Consider the following 19511-nt stretch of genomic DNA (forward strand, 5'->3'; position numbering starts at 1 on the left):
CCCTGATAAAACCATAAACCCTTCCTGGTGGCTGCTGGTCCTATACCGGCCTACTGATATATGTAGATTCACCTTGTGTGCCCAAGCTGCCCAGTACCTTCAAGACAAAAGCATTAACAAGTAATCAAATTAACAAAAATAATAATGTAAATGTTATAATCAAATTAATTTAGCCATATACTTCAAAAGAAAAAACAACAACAAAATAAATAAATAAATGTTCAATTACTAAATATTACAAAAACAATGAATTGCTCCAACAGAACACAATACCAGAAGAGAAGTTTACTGCATGTCAATTTAATTAAATGAATGAATGTACAACTGAAAACCAGGTACCTAGCACCACAAAGGTGCTGCTACAGCAGGGTGAAGAGAGAGAGAGCTGAACAAAGGCCCGGCCTGTATAGACCCACTAGTGAGCTCAGGTGCCTGCCAAGCAGATGATCAACCTAGAGGAGTCAACAGGAAACACCAAAATAAAACAGGACGCAACAAGTGACAGGAAGTTATTTGATTAAACACAATATTAGGGAATATGCATGATGAAAGCACAATACAAACCAAAATAATAAAGCTCTCAAGACTAAATTTTGGCCCAGGGCTTGTCTAAAACACAGGAAATATTGTCCTTATTACTCCACTACATTTACTTGACAGATGTAGTTACTTGGCAGAATACAAAATTTATGATCATCCAACTAGCTAAAATACTAAAATGCTGCCTACATGTGGATGCATTTAGTATAATGATTTGGTATATAACTGACAATAATATAGCACTCTGAAAGTGGCCATGAGTGCTCTTACTTTTGATACTTCTGTATCGAAGCAAGTATCAAAGTAAACACACAATGAATATCACACAATATCAATCAATATTTCTGAAAACTGTGACAGAATTTTTCCCTGATTAACAGCTGGTAGTCATAATTAACCTTGTATTCATTTACCAATGCATCAGTGACCATGTAATGATAATTATAATTTGATTTGTGTAGCACTTTTCAAAACAGTAGTTACAAAATGCTTCAGAGCAATGGAACATGGAAAGATGATAGAATGTATATATATCTGATATACTTTAGCACCTGTATGCTGAACAAACCTACATCAAATTGCTTACATTTTCTCATCTCAACTTTATTGAAAACAGCCAATTTAAAAAAACACAGTAACATATAAAAAAGTATGGAGAACAAAAAGAGGAAAGTACAGTGCCAGTTAATTCAATTATGACATAATAAAATAAAAAATATTGGGTAAAAGGATTGTGCTATAAGCTTTTCACATTCAATAAAAACAAAAGAAGAGAAAAAAAGAGGGTAGAGAGTTGTAACGGAGCTCAGTATATCAGCATTAGTATTATTGGCTAGCATACAACCTGTACATACTTTTTGTTTACAAACTGCTCCAATCAGCGCAAGGTTTTTGCGCATGCGTGTTGGGTTGGAAATTTCAAATTGTCCAATCAGAGCAGAGAAGGCGTTCACTCCCGGCAATTTCAAACCGCATGCGCGAGTTCTGTTGTTGTAATATAGTTTAACGTACCGTAAATTACCGGAATCAGTCTATCGAGGCGTTTTTATAAGTTATTGGACAAAGGCGAGAGAAGAAATTCAATTCTGATAGATATGGAGGAAGAAGAGACCGTACCGATACTTCCCAGAAAAGGTTAGCTTGTTAAGTTGCTTAAAACGAGCTAAGTTACCGTTAGCTACCATTGTTTGCCTAGCTAGCTAACGCTCCATAGCGACCGTTACAAATTGGTAACGTCAAATCTGAGGAAAATGAAACGTTTTAATTTCTAACCATATAACGGGGAATTAACGTTATAGTACTGATTTAGTAGCGTACTTTGTATCAGACAGACCACCGTGAAGATGCTTTAGCTTGCATCCTTATTATTGTTGAATCTCTGATGTTTAACGTTGACATACGTTACCAGTAATGGACTTCTAAGAAAGATCAACTCTGGAGGGGGATAAACACTACCATACTTGGTTTCGGCTGCCATTTCTATAAGCTGTTTCATCATTCTTAATGATAACGTTATATTATTAATAAACATTACAAACCCAGCGTGTTTGGTGACGGTAGAAGTGGTTCATCAGAGTTGAAAGCTGGACTGCCAATTTGCAGCTGCAGTGGACAGAGGATGAATTATATTTATAATCGATTAATTGTTTTGACTGTTTTTAGGATGTCTTTGGGTTGTGGACTGTTGGTTGGGACAAAATATCATTTTAGGTTACATCTTGGGCTTTGGGAAACGGTGATTAATCGAGAAAATAACTGATTGATTGACTGATCGATAATGAAAATAATGGTTAGTTGAACATGAATTCAGGCGTAAAACAGATTGAATATTCAACATAATTTGCCAAGACTGTAGGCTTGCCATATAAATAAAGAACAGTGCTGGACAGAGCCAGATATTGTGGCCAAACGAACGAGACAAGTGCTAATTGGGTTGCAAATAACAATAATCCTCATAATAGATTTTTCTGCCAGTTATTTTATATATTAATTGTTTTCTCTTCAAACTGCCAGAAAGGTTTACAGAGCCCAAGGTGATTTCTTACATTAAAAAAATATATTTAAACTCAAAGATATTAAATAGGCTATTTTAATTAGACAAAAGTAAGACTAAAATTAGAAACACTTGTTCCTCTGAGGGACGAAGTTTTAGGTGAAGTTTTACTAGGTGATAATTCTTCACAATGTTTGTGATTTTTTTTTTTAAAGTAGTGTGTCTGCGAGTGTGTATGATAATTGTGACGTGAATGAAGCATTTTATTGTGATCCTGTGGATATGTTACTTGTTCTCAGGTCCGTCGTGCAAAAGAGATCTTGATCTCAATGAGATTTCCTGAATAAATAAAACTTAGTAAATAATAAAGATAAAAATAAAAGTAGCAGATATTTATTATTGCAGAAGCTTGAACCAGTGGAAATTTTGCTTTAGTTTAAAGGTTTCTGTTAAAAGAAAACTTATCAGTGATCAAAATTATTTATAGATTAATTGTCTGTCAATCAATAAATCAATTAACCGATTAAAAATTTCAGCTATAGTATGCAGTCTCTTTTCCAAATTTAGATTTTTCACAGGTATAGAAATGTATCACTGGACTGCATCCAGGTGGCAGTAAATGTCTATGAAGTTTTTATCAGTTAAGGTGTCAGTTTTGTCTGCCTCATTCAATAAGAGGAACTGAACTGTAGGTTTTCTTCACTGTAATCATTCCTCCTGTTCAAACTTGCTATTAAGCTTTATATTAGCTTCAGATAAACGTTTAAATACTTTTTTGCACAGGAGGCTTATGGATTTGTGGCCTCCATCACTTACATCCTAAGTGCCCTATTAAGGGATCTTATAATAGCCAAAATGAACAGGAAGAACAATTATGGCAAGAAAAACCTATTTCAATGTTAATTTGGGCACCTGACTGTTTTAAGACTTGAAAAAATGTGAACTTGTCCTTTAAGTGTTGGTTGTAATAAAAATGCTGTAATAATCAATTATAGTTAAGTGTAATGGAGAGTCAGTCTTGGAGCCAGTGCTAAATTCTTATGTTACTTTCTGTCACAGAGCTGCGTAGGCAGAAGTTGATGGAATACTTGGCAGCAAAGGCAAAGCTGAAAGTGTCCAACCCCAAGTAAGAAATAAACTCTCTGCATGATAACTCATACATAATATGTTTGACTAAATGTTGTTTATCACATCATTGGTAAATTACTTTACTCCTTTATTTAAGGAGTGTCAACAGCTGTGACAACTGCCAGGTTAAGAAACCTGTGATGTCTGCACTAAAGGTGGGTGTACAGGATATACAGTCTATATAGTGTGTATACACATCTTGTCAGGGAAATACCAGAATTCACACCACATCTCCACCTTGTTTTCCCCCTGTTTGTTTTCACAGATTGTCAAGGGGAAAGAGAACAATCCTCCAGCTGACAGTCTGAGATATGAAGCCAGAAAAGCTCATACTCTGGCTCCTCAATCCACTGAACATCAAGCTAAAAGAGGATTTGGTGTTTTTAACAAAGTTATTGTAAAAAGCAGCAGCCTGACTGCACAGCAGAATGTCAATCGTTCATCTGCAACCAGTGGCCCAGCACAGCCAAAACTTAATCAAAATCGAGTGTTTACAAATACATACAGTGTGTCTTCCAAATCTAACCTGTATGTAGCCAGCCATCTAAAAAAGCAGCCAAAAACAGGAATGCAATCTTCAGTCAAAGCCTCTTCCAATGCCTCTTGTATAGCTGTAGCAAAATCCAATAGCAGAATCAAAAAAAGTATCTCAAATGTTACCAGGTCAGGTCCAATGACATCAGTCAGCACCAGGATAAGTCTTGGCCCCATTGTCAAAACAAAAACAGGACTTGTTCCTGCTGTGATCCAGCCAAGGAATACAGAATCAAACTTAACACGCACCTCTGCCACAGCAACTGATAACACTGTGAGCATTAATACTTCTGTTGCCAACAAGGTGCGGCCCAGACCCTCATCATCACTTTCTGTTTCCAAGAGTTCTTCCATGGCTCAGAGGAAAACATTTCCTCGTGCTGCTCTAAAGAACTCTGCTCATGAGAGAACCACTGTTTCTCTGAATGCAAGAGCTGTGATTAAAACTCAAGATCAGAAAAAGTCTAATTCCAAACCACTTTTGGGTAAACATTCTCAACCATCTTGTAAGAATCAACAATTAAGTGGAGTGAAATCAACATCCACCTCCTCCAAGTGCAGAGCAGCACTTGTCAAGCCAGAGGGAAGAGTAGGAGTGCCAAAAACGATTGAATCAGCTGGGCAGCCCACACACAGATCCACAAAGCAGAGATCTCAGGCTGAAGGGGAGAAAAATGGCCAACCATGCAAAGTTGCCCCCCGAACCACCTCGGGGCCAGAGAGCAGGTGCAGTTTCAGGGTGGTCAGTGGAGTTACGCGGGCTACTGTGGCTGAGCTGGGAGGGAAAACCAAGATATGTGAAAAGACAGAAAACAAGAAGGGATGCAGTTCAGCAAAAGCCCCTCCGCTACAGACAGGTGCAAAAAGAACAAGTGCTCCAGTAATGTCACAGACAGTGCCACGGCCTGCCAGGACCACCAGCTATTCAGGCAAGAACACAGACATGAAGACACCAAAGGTCCCAGTCAGGGTCATTCCCCAGACGGAGGGAAAGAAACTGACTGCTGCCCAGGAGGAGAGAATGTAAGTAGTATATTTAAGAACAGTACAGCTACTGATAATTGTGTAGCATGAAACCATAATATGTCACCATTGATTCATTGAATTTCCAGCATTCACTGATGGTGGGTTAAGGTTTGGTTTGTGACTTTTGCACTTTACTGACAAGGAAAGTTAGTGTCAGGGCCGGGCAACAAAGACTTTGGTCTGATGTGATACATAACAGTACAACATGGTCAGTTGCTTTAAACATCAGTTTGATTATTTTTGTTATTTTAAGAGCATAGACATATTGTGATATATTTGTTGAAATATATGTTAATATGTCAGAAAATGTATCCTAATTATCATGATAATGATTTAAGTAGTATTGCCCAGCCCTACTCGACATATTGTATTGTCTTCCTTGGGTTGTGTTTGGTAACTACAGTCGCCAATCTGCTGGATCAATACCCAGGCCTTTTTTTATATATTTGAATTTTACTATATTGGTGCCAATATGATACCTGTGTTTCAGTATCGTTATCAAAAGTGATAAATTCTGCTTCAGTTTGACCAGGAATCTGACGAAGCATTTATAGGAGTATAAATACTTTATTAATGAATAATTACCTTGTTATTGTGGGCACCAACCCCCATGGATTTAGCCTTGTTAGTGTCGGGAGGTAACATTAAATGCTAGTACTCAATTATACCAATTAATCAGTCTCATAATCATAAGTTCTTGTCCAAGTCATTGACCATTGTCTTACCATTATTCAGAAGAGTGCAAACAACTTCTTGATTAAGACAGACATTTATTATATAGTTAAATGCCTGAAGAATACATGATCCACATAGAATAACACAAAAAAGAATAAGAAGGCCTTTAATAAATTTTAACAAGAGTTAAAGCAGCAATTCTGTGAGGTTAAACACAACCTGCAGAAACAGATATAAATTCAACGTAGTTATTTCATTACTTTCGTAATTTCAAGAATTCAAGGTGACTTCCTATCTAACGTGCTTATCCACATCTGACTAAAGTGAACACTTATGTGATTAGATTAAACCCTCAGAAACATATTCAAATATAAATTCAACACAACTCTTACATCATAAGATAAAAAACATTCAATATGACTATTGTTTAATAATAGAAGAAAACTTCAACCTGAAATCCTTCAAACATTATATCTTTACATTTCTATTACTACAGAAAAGTTACTCTTTCAATACAACTACTTATCTAATTTAATTACTAAAATATGATTGTCTATGAGGTTGGTAGATGAGAAGTTAAACACTTAGGTGATTTTGAAATAACATTGCATAGTTACTGAACATTCATTAACTCTTAACATAAGGGAATTTAACTCTAAAGGGCAGTAATGTTAAATGTAGTAAAAAGGTAATAAAGTAAGAAGTTTAATATATCCTTAGTAGATAGTCACACAACTATGAAAGTTATAGGCTACCGTTCTTCTTGTATTTACATGACAAATAACATTAAATAACTTGCTAATGATTAGACATTTAATCCACATGGAATTTAGGTTTGGCTAAGATTTGCAGGGAGGCTTCACAAAAAGTCCTCAGGAATGTGGGTCTGGTATGATAAATGTCCCATTTAAGGAGGAAGTTGTTTGGTTTTTCTCCATAGCCTCAGGATCAGTTTTATGCTGTAACTTTTTGGTTGTTTGGTCAGAAATGGTCTCTTGGGAGGTTTATGAAAGTCAGTTCTGCAAGCCAGGAGTCTGTTCTCACCAACTTTGGAATCTAGGCAAGTCTCTCTCTTCTTCTTAGGAATCGAAGATTATTTGTCCTCTGACACACTCGATGCCAAGGTTTGAGACAAAGAGTGGAGACTCATTCCCAGCTGAAAATGTCTTGAGGAAGTCAGAGACTTGAAATGTACAGTTTATTGTATCATTAGATTAGAAAAAATAAAAATCAAACAACAAATCAGTATTGGGTGGACAGCAACTTGTTTTCCAACAAGTGCTGTAATTTTTCCCATGAAGTTATAAAAAAGATATAAACAAAGATTCAAACATGTCTCAGTTGGATTGGCTTTTATGATGTTGTTGCTGTGCAGCTGTCAGAAGATCTAAATTGCAGATTGGAAATTGGTATCGGAAGATGCTCATTATTAGAGGAGTCCCAAACCATTTATTTCTGCATCACTATTATAGATAATTGATGGAGATTCACAGCACATAAGCGTGGTCGATGGATCATATGGACAGCGTTGTGGAAGCTTATCACACAGAAATGAACAGTGACAAATGGACTAGTTATTTAAAAAAACAAAACACAAAAGTAAGACAAACAGACAAAAGTATACTCAGCCTTTGAGATTTAAATTCCACCAGAATGTGCAATGGTTGGTTTAACAAAATGATTTCCAAGAAGTTGGTCTGTCCCTTTTTAATTATCAAGTAGAAACCAGGGCTCGCTTGTCCAAAACAACTAGGTATTTCCTGTTTCTCTTTGCTGTATGTCCAATTAAAACTAAAATTTTAAAAAGTACTATAAAGCATTAAGTTTTGAATTGTATTCTCTGTTCTGTTATTTGGTGTCAAGGAGTAAACTACAGGCATGGCGAGAAGCCAAAGGCATTTCCTACAAGCGTCCTCCAATGCCAGCTAAACCTCTGGTCAGGCACACTGTGTCCTTGCCTCATCCTTTCTGGGTAAACATGAAGGAGGAGGATGAGGCCCACTCCCTTATCTATGCAGTGGATCGATCCCTGGCTGACTGCTTAAAATTGCTGGGTGAGGTAAGTGTTGTTTTATTATGTTTTTCTCTTGTTTCAGCCTCTCTAATCTCCCACTGGATGTTGCATCTTACTGAAAGTTATGTGGTGGACATATTTTGTAGGGTGCACATAAGCATTGACATTGTTTGATGGTTCTATATAAACCTGTTCTGAGTCACCAAACTTAATAGTGGTACCTACTTTCATAGAGAGTTATGAGTTGCAATTATTGTTTACATATGGGGATAGCAGTGCACACCTTTAGACAATCTCTCCTTGAAGGTGTTCATAGTGTTGCACTTTTGTGTGCATGATTGTTGGAAATTAAAATGCAGACACCAAATCCGTTAACACATGTCAAGTTGACGGATCCCATTCGTTTTCCATGGAAAGCAGCTGACCGGAGCATCCAGATGTGTTCCCGCCAGAGTCTGTCTCTGCACCATTAGACTACATTCAGAGCAAAAGCTGCCATGCATTAAAACAACGCAAGGGGCTGCATTGCAATGCGTGGGGGCATGTTGTTTAAATACCGATGAGACAATGAAAAATGTTGCATGACTTTCAGTTGGAGCCACAGATTAATGTGATTAAAAGGCTTATCAGACACCAAAACACCACACAGCGATTTGTAGTACTCGCGGACAAGGATTTTACAACTGTGGAACGTTATCACGGCAGCAACTATTTCATCTTAAACAGCCGAAATACAGCGTTCACATTACAAACTAATCCACCAAGCACTTTGGTTTGGAGCATACTGATGCCCTTACTTTCAGTGAATGAGTTTGATGTGAGCGTTCCTTGCATGTACAGGGTTGCCCCCCAGACCAGGTGAAAGAGGTTCTCTCACGGCTGCCACCAGTGTCCCACAAGTTTGCCAAATACTGGATGTGTCAGGCCCGCCTGATGGAGCGAGAGGGTAACCTGGATGTCCTGCCCATGTTTGAAGAAGCTGTTCGTGTAGTGTTGGAGGTAAGACATCAATGATATTCAAACATCAGAGATATTTTGGGTAAAGTTTTTGTACACTACTTAATGCGGGTTTTCATTTGCATTAGTGTGACGCAATACTTCAATTCATTAGATTAGCCAAAAACGGGACATCCACTGGGTTATTTAATCCAACAATTTCTCAATTGATTTTTCAGAAAATTTACTGTTCTATAGGGTCCAGCAATATAACAACACACAATACACCATGAGACATTTATTAACCAGTATACAGCACAGACAGTATATCAGTATTGCATATATATCAGTTGATAAGTAAAATAAAATTTCAGCCATGATAGGTTTGAGGTCATTGAGAAACAGGGATGCCATTACATAGTTTGTCCACTAGAGAGTGCTGACAAGATTATTTGTCAAATGTTAAATGTCCTGTTCAGTGCATAACTAAGTCTCAACAAATTTGGGGGACTCTTATCAACAAAAAAAAAAGTCTGCAGTCTCGTTAACTCTCAAATATCTATTAGCCTCAAAAGCCCTTTTCCAGGGCTTGACATTAACTTTTTGAGGCAAGTAAATTTACCTTTCACAACAAACAGTTAAAAGCATCCAAACAGTGTCAACATATAAATGATTGAATTTATTAATTTTATTAAAGCTATAACTTTTCTGTTAATGATCTTTTCATTTGATCCTGAATTGTGAAGCACTTTGTAAAGTCTGTTTCAATATGAGCTCTATAGATTAATCATTGATCATTCTTCTGACGTTTAATAATGATGATTGACAGTGTTTTCCTTAGGGATTTCTTCAGGGGGGAAACTATTAGTTTTGTCATGGAGTGGGCGTGTCACGTGGTTTATTTCTTTACACTGAGCTGAAATAAAAGAAAGCGCACTAAAAAATGAGGTAAATTAATATGAACAATATTTACCTAATTTTTAAAAATATTAACAATACTTATTAACACATAAATAAACGTAGGCCTTATAGATAATAGATGGACCAATCAATCAGTTTTCACACTGATTTATGGGGAATTAATTAGGTCAAACTAGAAGCCAAGTCAAGATAACAGTTTGACTTACAGATGAATCAGTCAGATGAATGATGAATCAGCATTTTGTGTTTCGTAATAACTGACACTGTGCTGTCTGTACAACATTTACTGAGGTCAACAACTTTCTAACTGCGTGAGAAAACATGTTGATAGACTTGTTGTGTAGTGTTAGTGTATTAAAATATCTGTAAATCCTTTTACAGCAGGTTTTAATCTTGTGCTTTGACTTTTGTTTGTTGGTTAGTCCTTTAGTTTACATTTGGATAACAGATTATGTTTTTAAAAATATTTACCAGAATAGTAATTCATCTACATACAGGTATAAGTCAGACCGTACCAGTTGTTTCTGCCTCCTGCTTTAAATGTGTTCCCGTCTCTCCATCACCTGACGCCTGGGCTGCTTCTATGTGTTCTCTTTCCTCCTTTAAATCTTCAATCAGTTGTGTGTTTACTTTACTTATCAGTGTTTACTTAATCCTTGTTTTTTTCTTTCAACACCATTAGCGTTACATCCTGCTTCCTCATTTCTGTCTCCTCTCTCCTGATTCCTTCACTCACTGTGAAAATATAAAAAAAAACATTCCTTTTTAAAAATATGACAGAGCATGGCGCAGAACTTTAACTTGTACGCTGTTAATTACAGTAAATGTGGACAAATGACACATGGTGTGAATGCATCAGCAGTCAAACTATCCAAACTATCAAGCTACAGTAACATTACTGATGAGCTGGACGGTAAAAACAACACTAATGTCAGTTTTAATGTCTTTTCTCTGACATTATTATTTCATGCTGCACAGTTGATATGTAGTATATGATCCTCTGATTCTGTTCAAACAGAACTGCTAGTATCAGTTACATTTGTTTTTATTTGTTTCTTTCGGGAGGGTTAGGGTTAGGCAGGCAGTGGTAGGGGAAACCCTGCATATAACATGAAGACATGTTTGTTTTTTATGACTTTTAACTTGTCCGGTGGGTAAATTTCTCTTCCACTTGTCCTATTAAGAAAATCCACTTGTCCTGGACGAGCAGACAAGCCTTAATGTCGAGCCCTGATATCTACTCTTTAATAATTCTGGTTAGGATGGAGGTTATTAGGCCATTGTTTGTAATGTTACAAATCACTGAGCAGGACTGCTTCATGGTAATATTGAATTTACAGGATTTTTGCATTAATGTGATGAAGAACCTTTACTTCTCAGTAAAGGATTAGGATTCCCTGGATTAGCCAAAAAAAACTCCCATTTAGCTATTTCAACACTTTCTCACTTGATTTTCTTGATATTTTTGCTATATTACAATGTGTTTATGTATACATCAATAACTCAATATAAAATCATATATTTCGTTTTTGTCAATATTGACCACCCCAAATGTTATGATACAGACAGTTAATATTTAGGGCTACAACAAACAGTTATTTTCATTATTGGTTAATCTGTTGATTAGTTCTCAGTCAGTTCTCAAGATATTCAGTTTACTGTCATAGACGACTAAAGAAACTGGACAATATTCACATTTTAGAGAATTTGAAATTCTTCAAGTCATCAAAATAGTTGATGATTAATTTAATAGTTGGCAACTAATTGATTAATAGTTGCAGCTCTAATTGTATTGCTGTCACAATGTTATTTTGGCCAGTATTATTATTAACTCATATCAGCACTTTTTTGAATTAAACTGCCAGTCATATACAAATTCTCACTTTTGTTATTGAAACATTTGCTTTGTAATTGTAAGCGACAGAATCCAAAAAAGACTTGACCGACTTCAAAACAAATACTGGTGTTTTGCTTCTCCCAGTGCCTGAGAGTTGAGTATTCACTACCACTGCCAGCAGAGAATTTGGCTGTTCAAACTAGAGCCCAATAAATATATTAGTCAGCCGTTAAATGGGGCTCAGACTTGTCAACTTGTCAACGCAGATACCTCTGATGTCAGAAGATGTGCAATATCCAGTCATCATAACAGGAAATATCCTCAAGATTTAAACTGTAACTCTAGTCTCACAAGTATGTGTTGTTATTTAATATGGTACAATCACTGCCTCATTATGCAATCCCAGCCACAGCTATTGTAACAGGCTTTTTTTTCTTTTTAGTTATTTTTCTATTTTTATTGTCGGACATTTAGTAGACTAAACGATTAATGAATTAATCAAGAAAGTAACCAACAGATTGATCGATAATGAAAATAATCGTTGCCCAAGCTGACGCTCGCCATTTATCTTGTAGTCAGACTCATCATATGTCTGTTCAGAACAACAAATTGTAATGTATCTACATCAATGTTGCCACAAATTCCCTGCCACACTCATTGTTATGTATGTTTATGTTGTTTATGTTCTATATTTAAGCCGGTGGACGAGCTGCGGACTGTGGTGTTTGAGATTCTGAAGAAAAAGGATGAGATCCAAGGTATTTGATCTTCGCGCCTTGCCATTAAGATTACTCACAGCATGAACTTACTGTATTACAGTGCTCACATCGCTCAGATATCTGTGTTTGTGACAGCCTCGGTATGTTGAAATCATTTATTTATATTGGTACTGTAAGTAGATGATTTATCATTGTCAATGTAGATGCCAGAAGTTGTTACATTTATCTTGATTTTTTTGATAGTGAAGTTATATGGTTGCTGTAATTTGATAGTAATGGCAGCCAATAGTCAAGCATACAAAACATTACCACAAAACACATACATAAGTGTTTATATCCATTAGGGTAAAGTAGATATTAGAAACACCTCTCTGTATAACATAATACAATTCAGCACCTCAAACATTCTTCAAAACTGACTATATTTGAATCAACACGCCTCTTAGCTGTCTTAGCTTAGTTTTTTAGTGTATTTATTTCATGTATTGTAGATTTGTCTTTGTTCTTGTGCTGTTTTTCTAATTTTATGTGTGACGTTTTGCCCCCCCCCCCCCCCACCCCCCCTCAGTTTAAAGCTGCAATAATCAGCATTTTTGCATCCTCTAACTCATTGTTTGGGTTTCAAATTTACTGCTACTCACTGCTCTTATCTGCATCATTGTCGACAAAATGCTCCAAAAACCAAGTGTTCACTACCTGCCCTGTGCCAAACGGCAGACAGACAAAGTTGGGGGCTTGTTGTTGAACAAAGTAAAGCATTAGAAGCTTAAAAACTTGACGTTTTTCTTGAACATGAACACGACTCCAAATAAATGCTAATGTTGCTCCGTATCTGCTAGATTTGTCACATCTGCCATGTTTACGTTGCGAGATGATATTTGTCAGTGTTGTGTTCACAGCTCTTTGGACAAAAAAAAAATCAATTAATACAGCTTTAATATTACATTTATTTTGTAATTAGAAAAGAGAAATATAAATAAAATGCAAATTCTTACAGTGATTAGGTTTTTAAATGACTGTAACTAATTTTCAGCATCCGAAGAGAAAGAGGAGGACGAAATTCCAGGAACGGTGGAAAACACTCCTGAGAGTAGCAACGACCCAATGATGACTCCTAAACCTGTCAGAGCCTTGATCTGCGGAGAGAAAGGAGACTCATCTGTTGTAAAATTCAAGATTACAGCAACTCCTGGGTACGTGTGTGTCTGTCTGACTGATTCAACTTCCAGCAACTAATCATTTCACTTTTCTTAACAGTCAGTTTGTTGTTAGTTGAGTGGAGTAGTTAAAATACTGATAAATAAATAAACTAAATAAGTACATTTACTCAAGTAGTGTTCTTGAGTAGAATTTCGAGTATTTCCATTTGATGCTACTTTATACTTTCTACTCCACTACATTTATTTGACAGCTTTAGTTTCTTCAGATGAAGATTTGACACAATGGATGATATTACAAGCTTCTAAAATACAACACATTGTTTAAGATGTGGTTTCCAACCTTTTTTGGCTTTTGAAGTCTTACAAAAAGCAGTGTGTAGTCGGGGTCACATTTCACATGTCTGAGTTGTTAACAGCTCTGCCAAATAGTGATTTTTCCCTCTAAACTTCTCACTTGTTTTCATTTCAATAAATGGTCAAATGATCCAATATTTCACCAAAGATCAAAGATTAGAGAAAAAGTCCAAAAACTGAAGACAGATTTATGTATCGGAACTTTATTTTTTGTTTCTCTCCCATTAATCATCTCACAACGCCTCAGATTTATCAGGTGACCCTTTGGAGGGGCCCGACCCCTAAGTTGTGAATCACTGGACTAAACCAGCTAACTGTATATAAAGTAGTGTAAACTAGCTCCACCTCCAGCAGCTGCAACAGTAACATGCTGCTCTAACACTGATGCTTCACTATTAATAATCTAATGATGTCATATATAATAATATATCAGTCAGAGGAACCAAACCACTACTTTTACTGCAATACTTTAACTACATTTAGCTGATAATACTTATGTACTTTTACTTCAGTAGGATTTTTCATGCAGGACTTTTACTTGTAATGGAGTATTTTTACATTGTTGTATTGGTACTTTTACTTAAGTAAAGGATCTGAGTACTTCTTCCACCACTGAAATTAGGAATTTTTGTCTTTCGCTCCTTCCTGCAGTGGCCCTGCACACCAACAGAGAGAACCAGCACGGATAAATGGCCAGGAGTTGCGCTTCTTCACCCCAGTGAGACGCTCAGTGCGAATTGAGAGAGCCTCACTCCAATACCCTACGTCCCTCCAGGACCACGATCTCTGTGTGGCCTCCTACAATGACCTAATTGCCGAGGAGGATAAAGATAAAAGTGAAGAGCAGAAGGATGGGGAAACCAGCCCGTCCGCTAACGACACACCGATGTACGTCTACAGGCAGAACGAAGCACTTAATGACAAGGTGTTGGTCAAGCTTTTCTACGATGAAGATGGTAGTCCTTAGGTGCTTACCTCACCTCCACCAGTTTGTAATTGAGGGAAAAAATTCATACATTTTTCATTGTTCACATGACAGGGAGAAAAATGTGCATATTTTGGTGTTATTGGATTTATAACTGTTGAGTTTGTTGACTTTTATCCTTGTAAAAACTGAACCTGACTGTTTTTAGGCAATGAACTGTTTTGTAAAGGTCACTGCAAGTAATGTCCTGTATATAGTATTGTAAAATAAAAGGCCTTTTTAAAAAAAAAAACCTATACATGTACAGTGTATACAGTATATATTTTATGCTTTATTAATCCATATATGGCATGTGGACACTTTTAGTGCCCTACACAACAGCTAACATCAGTCCATGGAAACTCACACCCTTGAAAAGCCAGAGCCTGCACCTGTTTGAGTTGGTAGTAATTCATTGGCTTTTTACATTTAGCTTTGCTAACCAATTCTCACTCAGAATGATGCAAGCATTTCTATGCATTTGGGGAAAAGAAGACTTCTTATGCAATAGAATTTCAAAGACGTGCTACAAAAAGGGCAGGGCTTTCTGTAAGAATTAAATGGAAATGGAGTTTTATGTCCTGACATGAAATTCAGGAAGGGTTTCGTCACACCTGTAAATGATCTGCAGGGCTGTGCAAGTGACAGACGAGTGACTGAGAAACAATAATAGCGATGACATTCTTGACTGAATTGATTTCAATCACATGCAGGTAGTGTCTCGACATTTTCAGTTCGCATAAAAAGCTGGACTGATAATGCCAAATATCAGCTTCCTTCATATGGAAGGATTTAAGGGCCAAAACTGCATATTTAAATATGTAAATAGTTATATAATTAAATGCTTAAATAAATGAATAAATACTTATATAATTTAATGCTTAATTGCCACCATAAATAAATCACAAATGAGACATTAAATACATAAATGTTAAATTTATTTGTGTATTTACTTATTCAATTGTATATATATAATTGCACATTTGTGTAATTACGTCTTTATTCGTATATTCATTTATTTACTTATTCATTTATTTTTCTATTCATAATTGTATTTATTTATTTATTTATATGTACTTTCATTTTTCCATAGCGTAACTTGCTGCAGCAAAATAAATTACTTCATCTATCAAAAGTCAGGGGGCGGAGTCTGCCCTGTGATTGGTGGTTGAAAATGAATCTGCTGCTGAAGCTGTATTCACGATCCCAGTTCCTGCTGGGTCTGTAATACTGTTCATTCACCAATCAGAGGCTTTAACCCGCCCCCTGACTTTTGAATGAAAGTATATATAAATAGAATTATGTTGACTATTTATGTATTAAAGATAAAGGTAGTGATTGTAATCCAACACACTTTTTGTGAAATTCAATGAATTAACTCCAACCAATCAGCAGGGGGTGTTTGTGCTCATGCACAGGATGGGGAAGTCATCAGAGCAGCTATCTGTGTGAGGACACAGGTGTCTCCAGCACCTGTAATATGACGGGAGAGGGCTGGGGAACTGGAGAGAGAGAGAGGCTGTGGCCAATTCATATAGAATATATAATTTCATATATAGTTTTCTCACTGAACAGATGTCATTTTGTTAAATGTATCAATCCACACTGAATCTCAGTCAGTCTCATGGAGACCCCCTGCTTTTTTTTTACACTCCAAGTTTGTTTCTGTTGTGTTTAGTGAAGCGTAATCTGAGCAGGCAGCTGTTTAAATCACACAAATATCCTGCTGTATACGTATGTGTTTTCAGCCTGTTAACCGTATCAGTGAATCAATAAATACAATACAATACAATACATTTCTTGCTGCAAACTATTTTGGCTTAGTAAATTTCTGCTGTCAGTCAGCCAAATGATGGCAGATTGCCTGGCCGCTGTCCTCTCAGTTCCCAAGGAGCTGCAGCTGACAGATGTATTGTTTAGCAGACAGGGAGGCTGAGTGCAGATTGCGCAAGAAGTGGTGAGGCCAGAAAGAGGTGGAGGATGTGGATGGACTGTTGTGATTACATGTGAGAAAATATTTTTTCTGCTCGTGATTAAAGTGTGAGAAGCTCTACGGCTGAAGCATCGCTCTGGATTCCGCCATATTTCTCTTTTGGTCGTTGCCTTGGCGATGTGCGTCCATGAATTTTTGTTTGGGTGTTTAGTTCAAATATCAATCTTTCTCCAGAATGACTGACTACACCTTTAATTTATTTATGCATTTTATTATGTATTTATTAAGCATTAAATTATATATTTATTTAAGCATTTTATTATATAGTTATTTATTTATTCAATTATATAAGCATTTAATTAAGTAATTATTTATGTATTTATATATTTAGTTTCGGCCCTTAAAACCCTCCATACTCTCACGTACACATCCCAAAAGTATTGTATGAAGAGTTCAGAAATGTTGCATTTTCCACAGTTGCTGCCACCATGAAAAATTACCTCAAAAAATTACCTCAAAAAATATTTCTCAGTACAACAAAGTATCTTGTCAGACCATTTTTCACAGGATAATGATGACATTCAGTGTCTGTTTTTAACAAGACACTTTTTATATGAAGTTTCATTTCAGTTGATATATGACAATATTCTGCAGTGACAACGTACAGTAGATGGTATTTTAAGCTATTAAGTTGAACTGTCTTGCTAATGCATCACGTCTTGTTGCACAAATTCAAGGACATGCCGACATTGTAATATTATATCAACTGTAGAGACATTTTAACAACTGACTACAAGTCACTGCTTGGATAAAACTTGAAGGAAGGGTTCACAATTTTTCAAATCTGTCTTAACCTTCCTATTGTGTTAAAATCAAATTTGACCCGTTTTCAAGTTTAGATGTGTGAAATATACTTTTAATTTTTTCTGATCAAAACAAGGCTTCATTACATCCTCTACAGTGGCCCACTGAATACAATAAAATACATTTTGATCATTTTTCTTTTTTTTAATGCCTACTAAAAAAAAAAAGTAACATCTGTTGTGTTATGGGTCAAATTTGACCCGGTAGTAATTATGGGTTGTTTATGCACAGAAATACATAGTAAATGTTGCCAAACCATCATGAATAACACAAATTACAACAAAACAAAAATAATAGTAATGAAATCCTATAAAAATAGTATAATAATATTGTGTAATAATATTAAAATGATGTTGCCATGCCAAGAAAGCATATCTACTTGAAATCAATTGTAGAGTGGCACTGTTATGGCTAGGCTAATGAACCCACGAGCAAGACACCGAGGCAGGAGGCAGGGAGTGGGATTGGAAAAGGATTTATTTGCAAGGTGGTAAAACTGGGAGACTGGGGCCAAGGTCTGGACCGGTAGCTGGGGAACCTGGGGGCTTGGGCTGGGCGTGAGGCTGGGTATAAGGGATGGAGCGGGGAGCCAGGAAGAGGGATAGGCTGAGCTGGCGAGGCAGGAGGACTGGAGACAGAGCCAGAGTCAGGCTGAGGTCTTCTGCAGGCACAGAGAAAACAAAAGTTAGGCAATTGTTGGATACTGACACAGCAGTAATAAGTAGGTTGCCTCCTGTATTTAAGCTGTCCTCCTGATGAATGGCAGCTGTTTACCCGACGCCTACACACATGTCTCTACTCCTGCAATTAATACCCAGAGAGAAAGACACACACACACACACACACACACACACACACTAGGAGGAGGCAGAAGTGGAGGACATGACAGGCACACAGCAAATATGATCTCATGCACACACCCCCACTCTCTTTTTCACTTGCACCCTATAGACACACACACTCAAACACACACATGTTGACCTAGGTCACTTTTGGGGACATTACGCAGACCTACATGCATTTCCTGGAAACCCTAACCATAACCTTAACCACTGACCTAAAAGTCAGTGGTTTGGGGACGACACAGCTGTCGTCCCCAATTGGACAAGCCATTTCCAGTTAGCTGGTCTTTAGTCTGAAATTTGTCTCCAAAAGTAGGCTATGATTGACACACACATATGCACGCACACACACGCACACACTGACACAGACACAGACAGCGAAAGCTAAAAACGATTTGTACAATGTAAGTTAAATGTGGTCTTAGGTACATAAAATACCAAAGTAAGTATATATATATGTTGTGGTTATTGATGAATAACAAGTCACTTAGCAGGTAAAACATTTTATTGAATGATAATTAATGTTTTTTTCAGTGCTTGTTAATGAATTCAAACACAGGTCAAATTTGACCTGTGAACACTAAAAGTGTAAACCCTTTTCTAACACATTAGGAGGGTTAAAACAACAGTCAGGAGCCCAAATGGACACTGAAAGAGTTTTCCTCACTGTAATCATTCCTCCTGTTCATACTGGCCATTAAAAGATCCCCTTCAAATGTGCTTTTAATGTAAATGATGGGGGGCCAAAATCCACAGTGTGTCCACACAGTCATTATGTGCATTTAAAAGTTGATGTGAAGTTTATATGTTTCCCTGTTGAGCTGTGGTGGAGGTATAGTGACAAAAAGAGGGACTTTGGTACTAAAAAGACTTTAACATTGAAAGATATCTAATTGATTTGACTCATTTGGATCGTTGTAGCTTCATATTAGTTTCAGATAAACTTTTTAATCCATTGTAGCACAGAAGGGGGACTGCGTGTTTTGTCCCCTGTCACTTACATTGTAAGTGCATTATGAAGAGATCTTCTAATGGTCAGTATGAACAGGAGGAATGATTACAGCAAGATAA

At 36.7% G+C, this 19511-nt stretch overlaps 1 protein-coding gene and 1 long non-coding RNA gene across 2 annotated transcripts; one reads left to right on the forward strand and one right to left on the reverse strand.

Annotated features, from left to right (window-relative positions):
- On the reverse strand, positions 1-2185 carry LOC121904430. Its single transcript, XR_006098225.1, has 3 exons — positions 2079-2185; positions 340-452; positions 1-97 (listed from the first exon to the last, which is right to left on the reverse strand). It is a non-coding gene; the product is annotated as an uncharacterized LOC121904430 (long non-coding RNA).
- Positions 1476-15066, forward strand: ckap2l (cytoskeleton associated protein 2-like). The gene is made up of 9 exons (XM_042422181.1): positions 1476-1674; positions 3593-3659; positions 3759-3816; positions 3927-5218; positions 7760-7955; positions 8751-8909; positions 12302-12362; positions 13357-13516; positions 14489-15066. The coding sequence occupies exons 1-9, from the start codon at positions 1635-1637 to the stop codon at positions 14802-14804; spliced, it is 2349 nt and encodes a 782-aa protein (XP_042278115.1). The 5' UTR covers positions 1476-1634; the 3' UTR covers positions 14805-15066.
- Positions 15067-19511: the final 4445 nt, after the last annotated feature.

The sequence above is a fragment of the Thunnus maccoyii genome, chromosome 9, assembly GCF_910596095.1.
Source record: "Thunnus maccoyii chromosome 9, fThuMac1.1, whole genome shotgun sequence".
Classification (NCBI taxonomy): Eukaryota; Metazoa; Chordata; class Actinopteri; order Scombriformes; family Scombridae; genus Thunnus; species Thunnus maccoyii.

Coding starts and splice junctions, on each gene's coding strand:
- ckap2l (XM_042422181.1), top strand. CDS start 1,635: ATGGAGGAAGAAGAGACCGTACCGATACTTCCCAGAAAAG. Junction 3,660..3,758: donor CTGAAAGTGTCCAACCCCAA/GTAAGAAATAAA, acceptor CCTTTATTTAAG/GAGTGTCAACAGCTGTGACA. Junction 13,517..14,488: donor AAGATTACAGCAACTCCTGG/GTACGTGTGTGT, acceptor TCCTTCCTGCAG/TGGCCCTGCACACCAACAGA.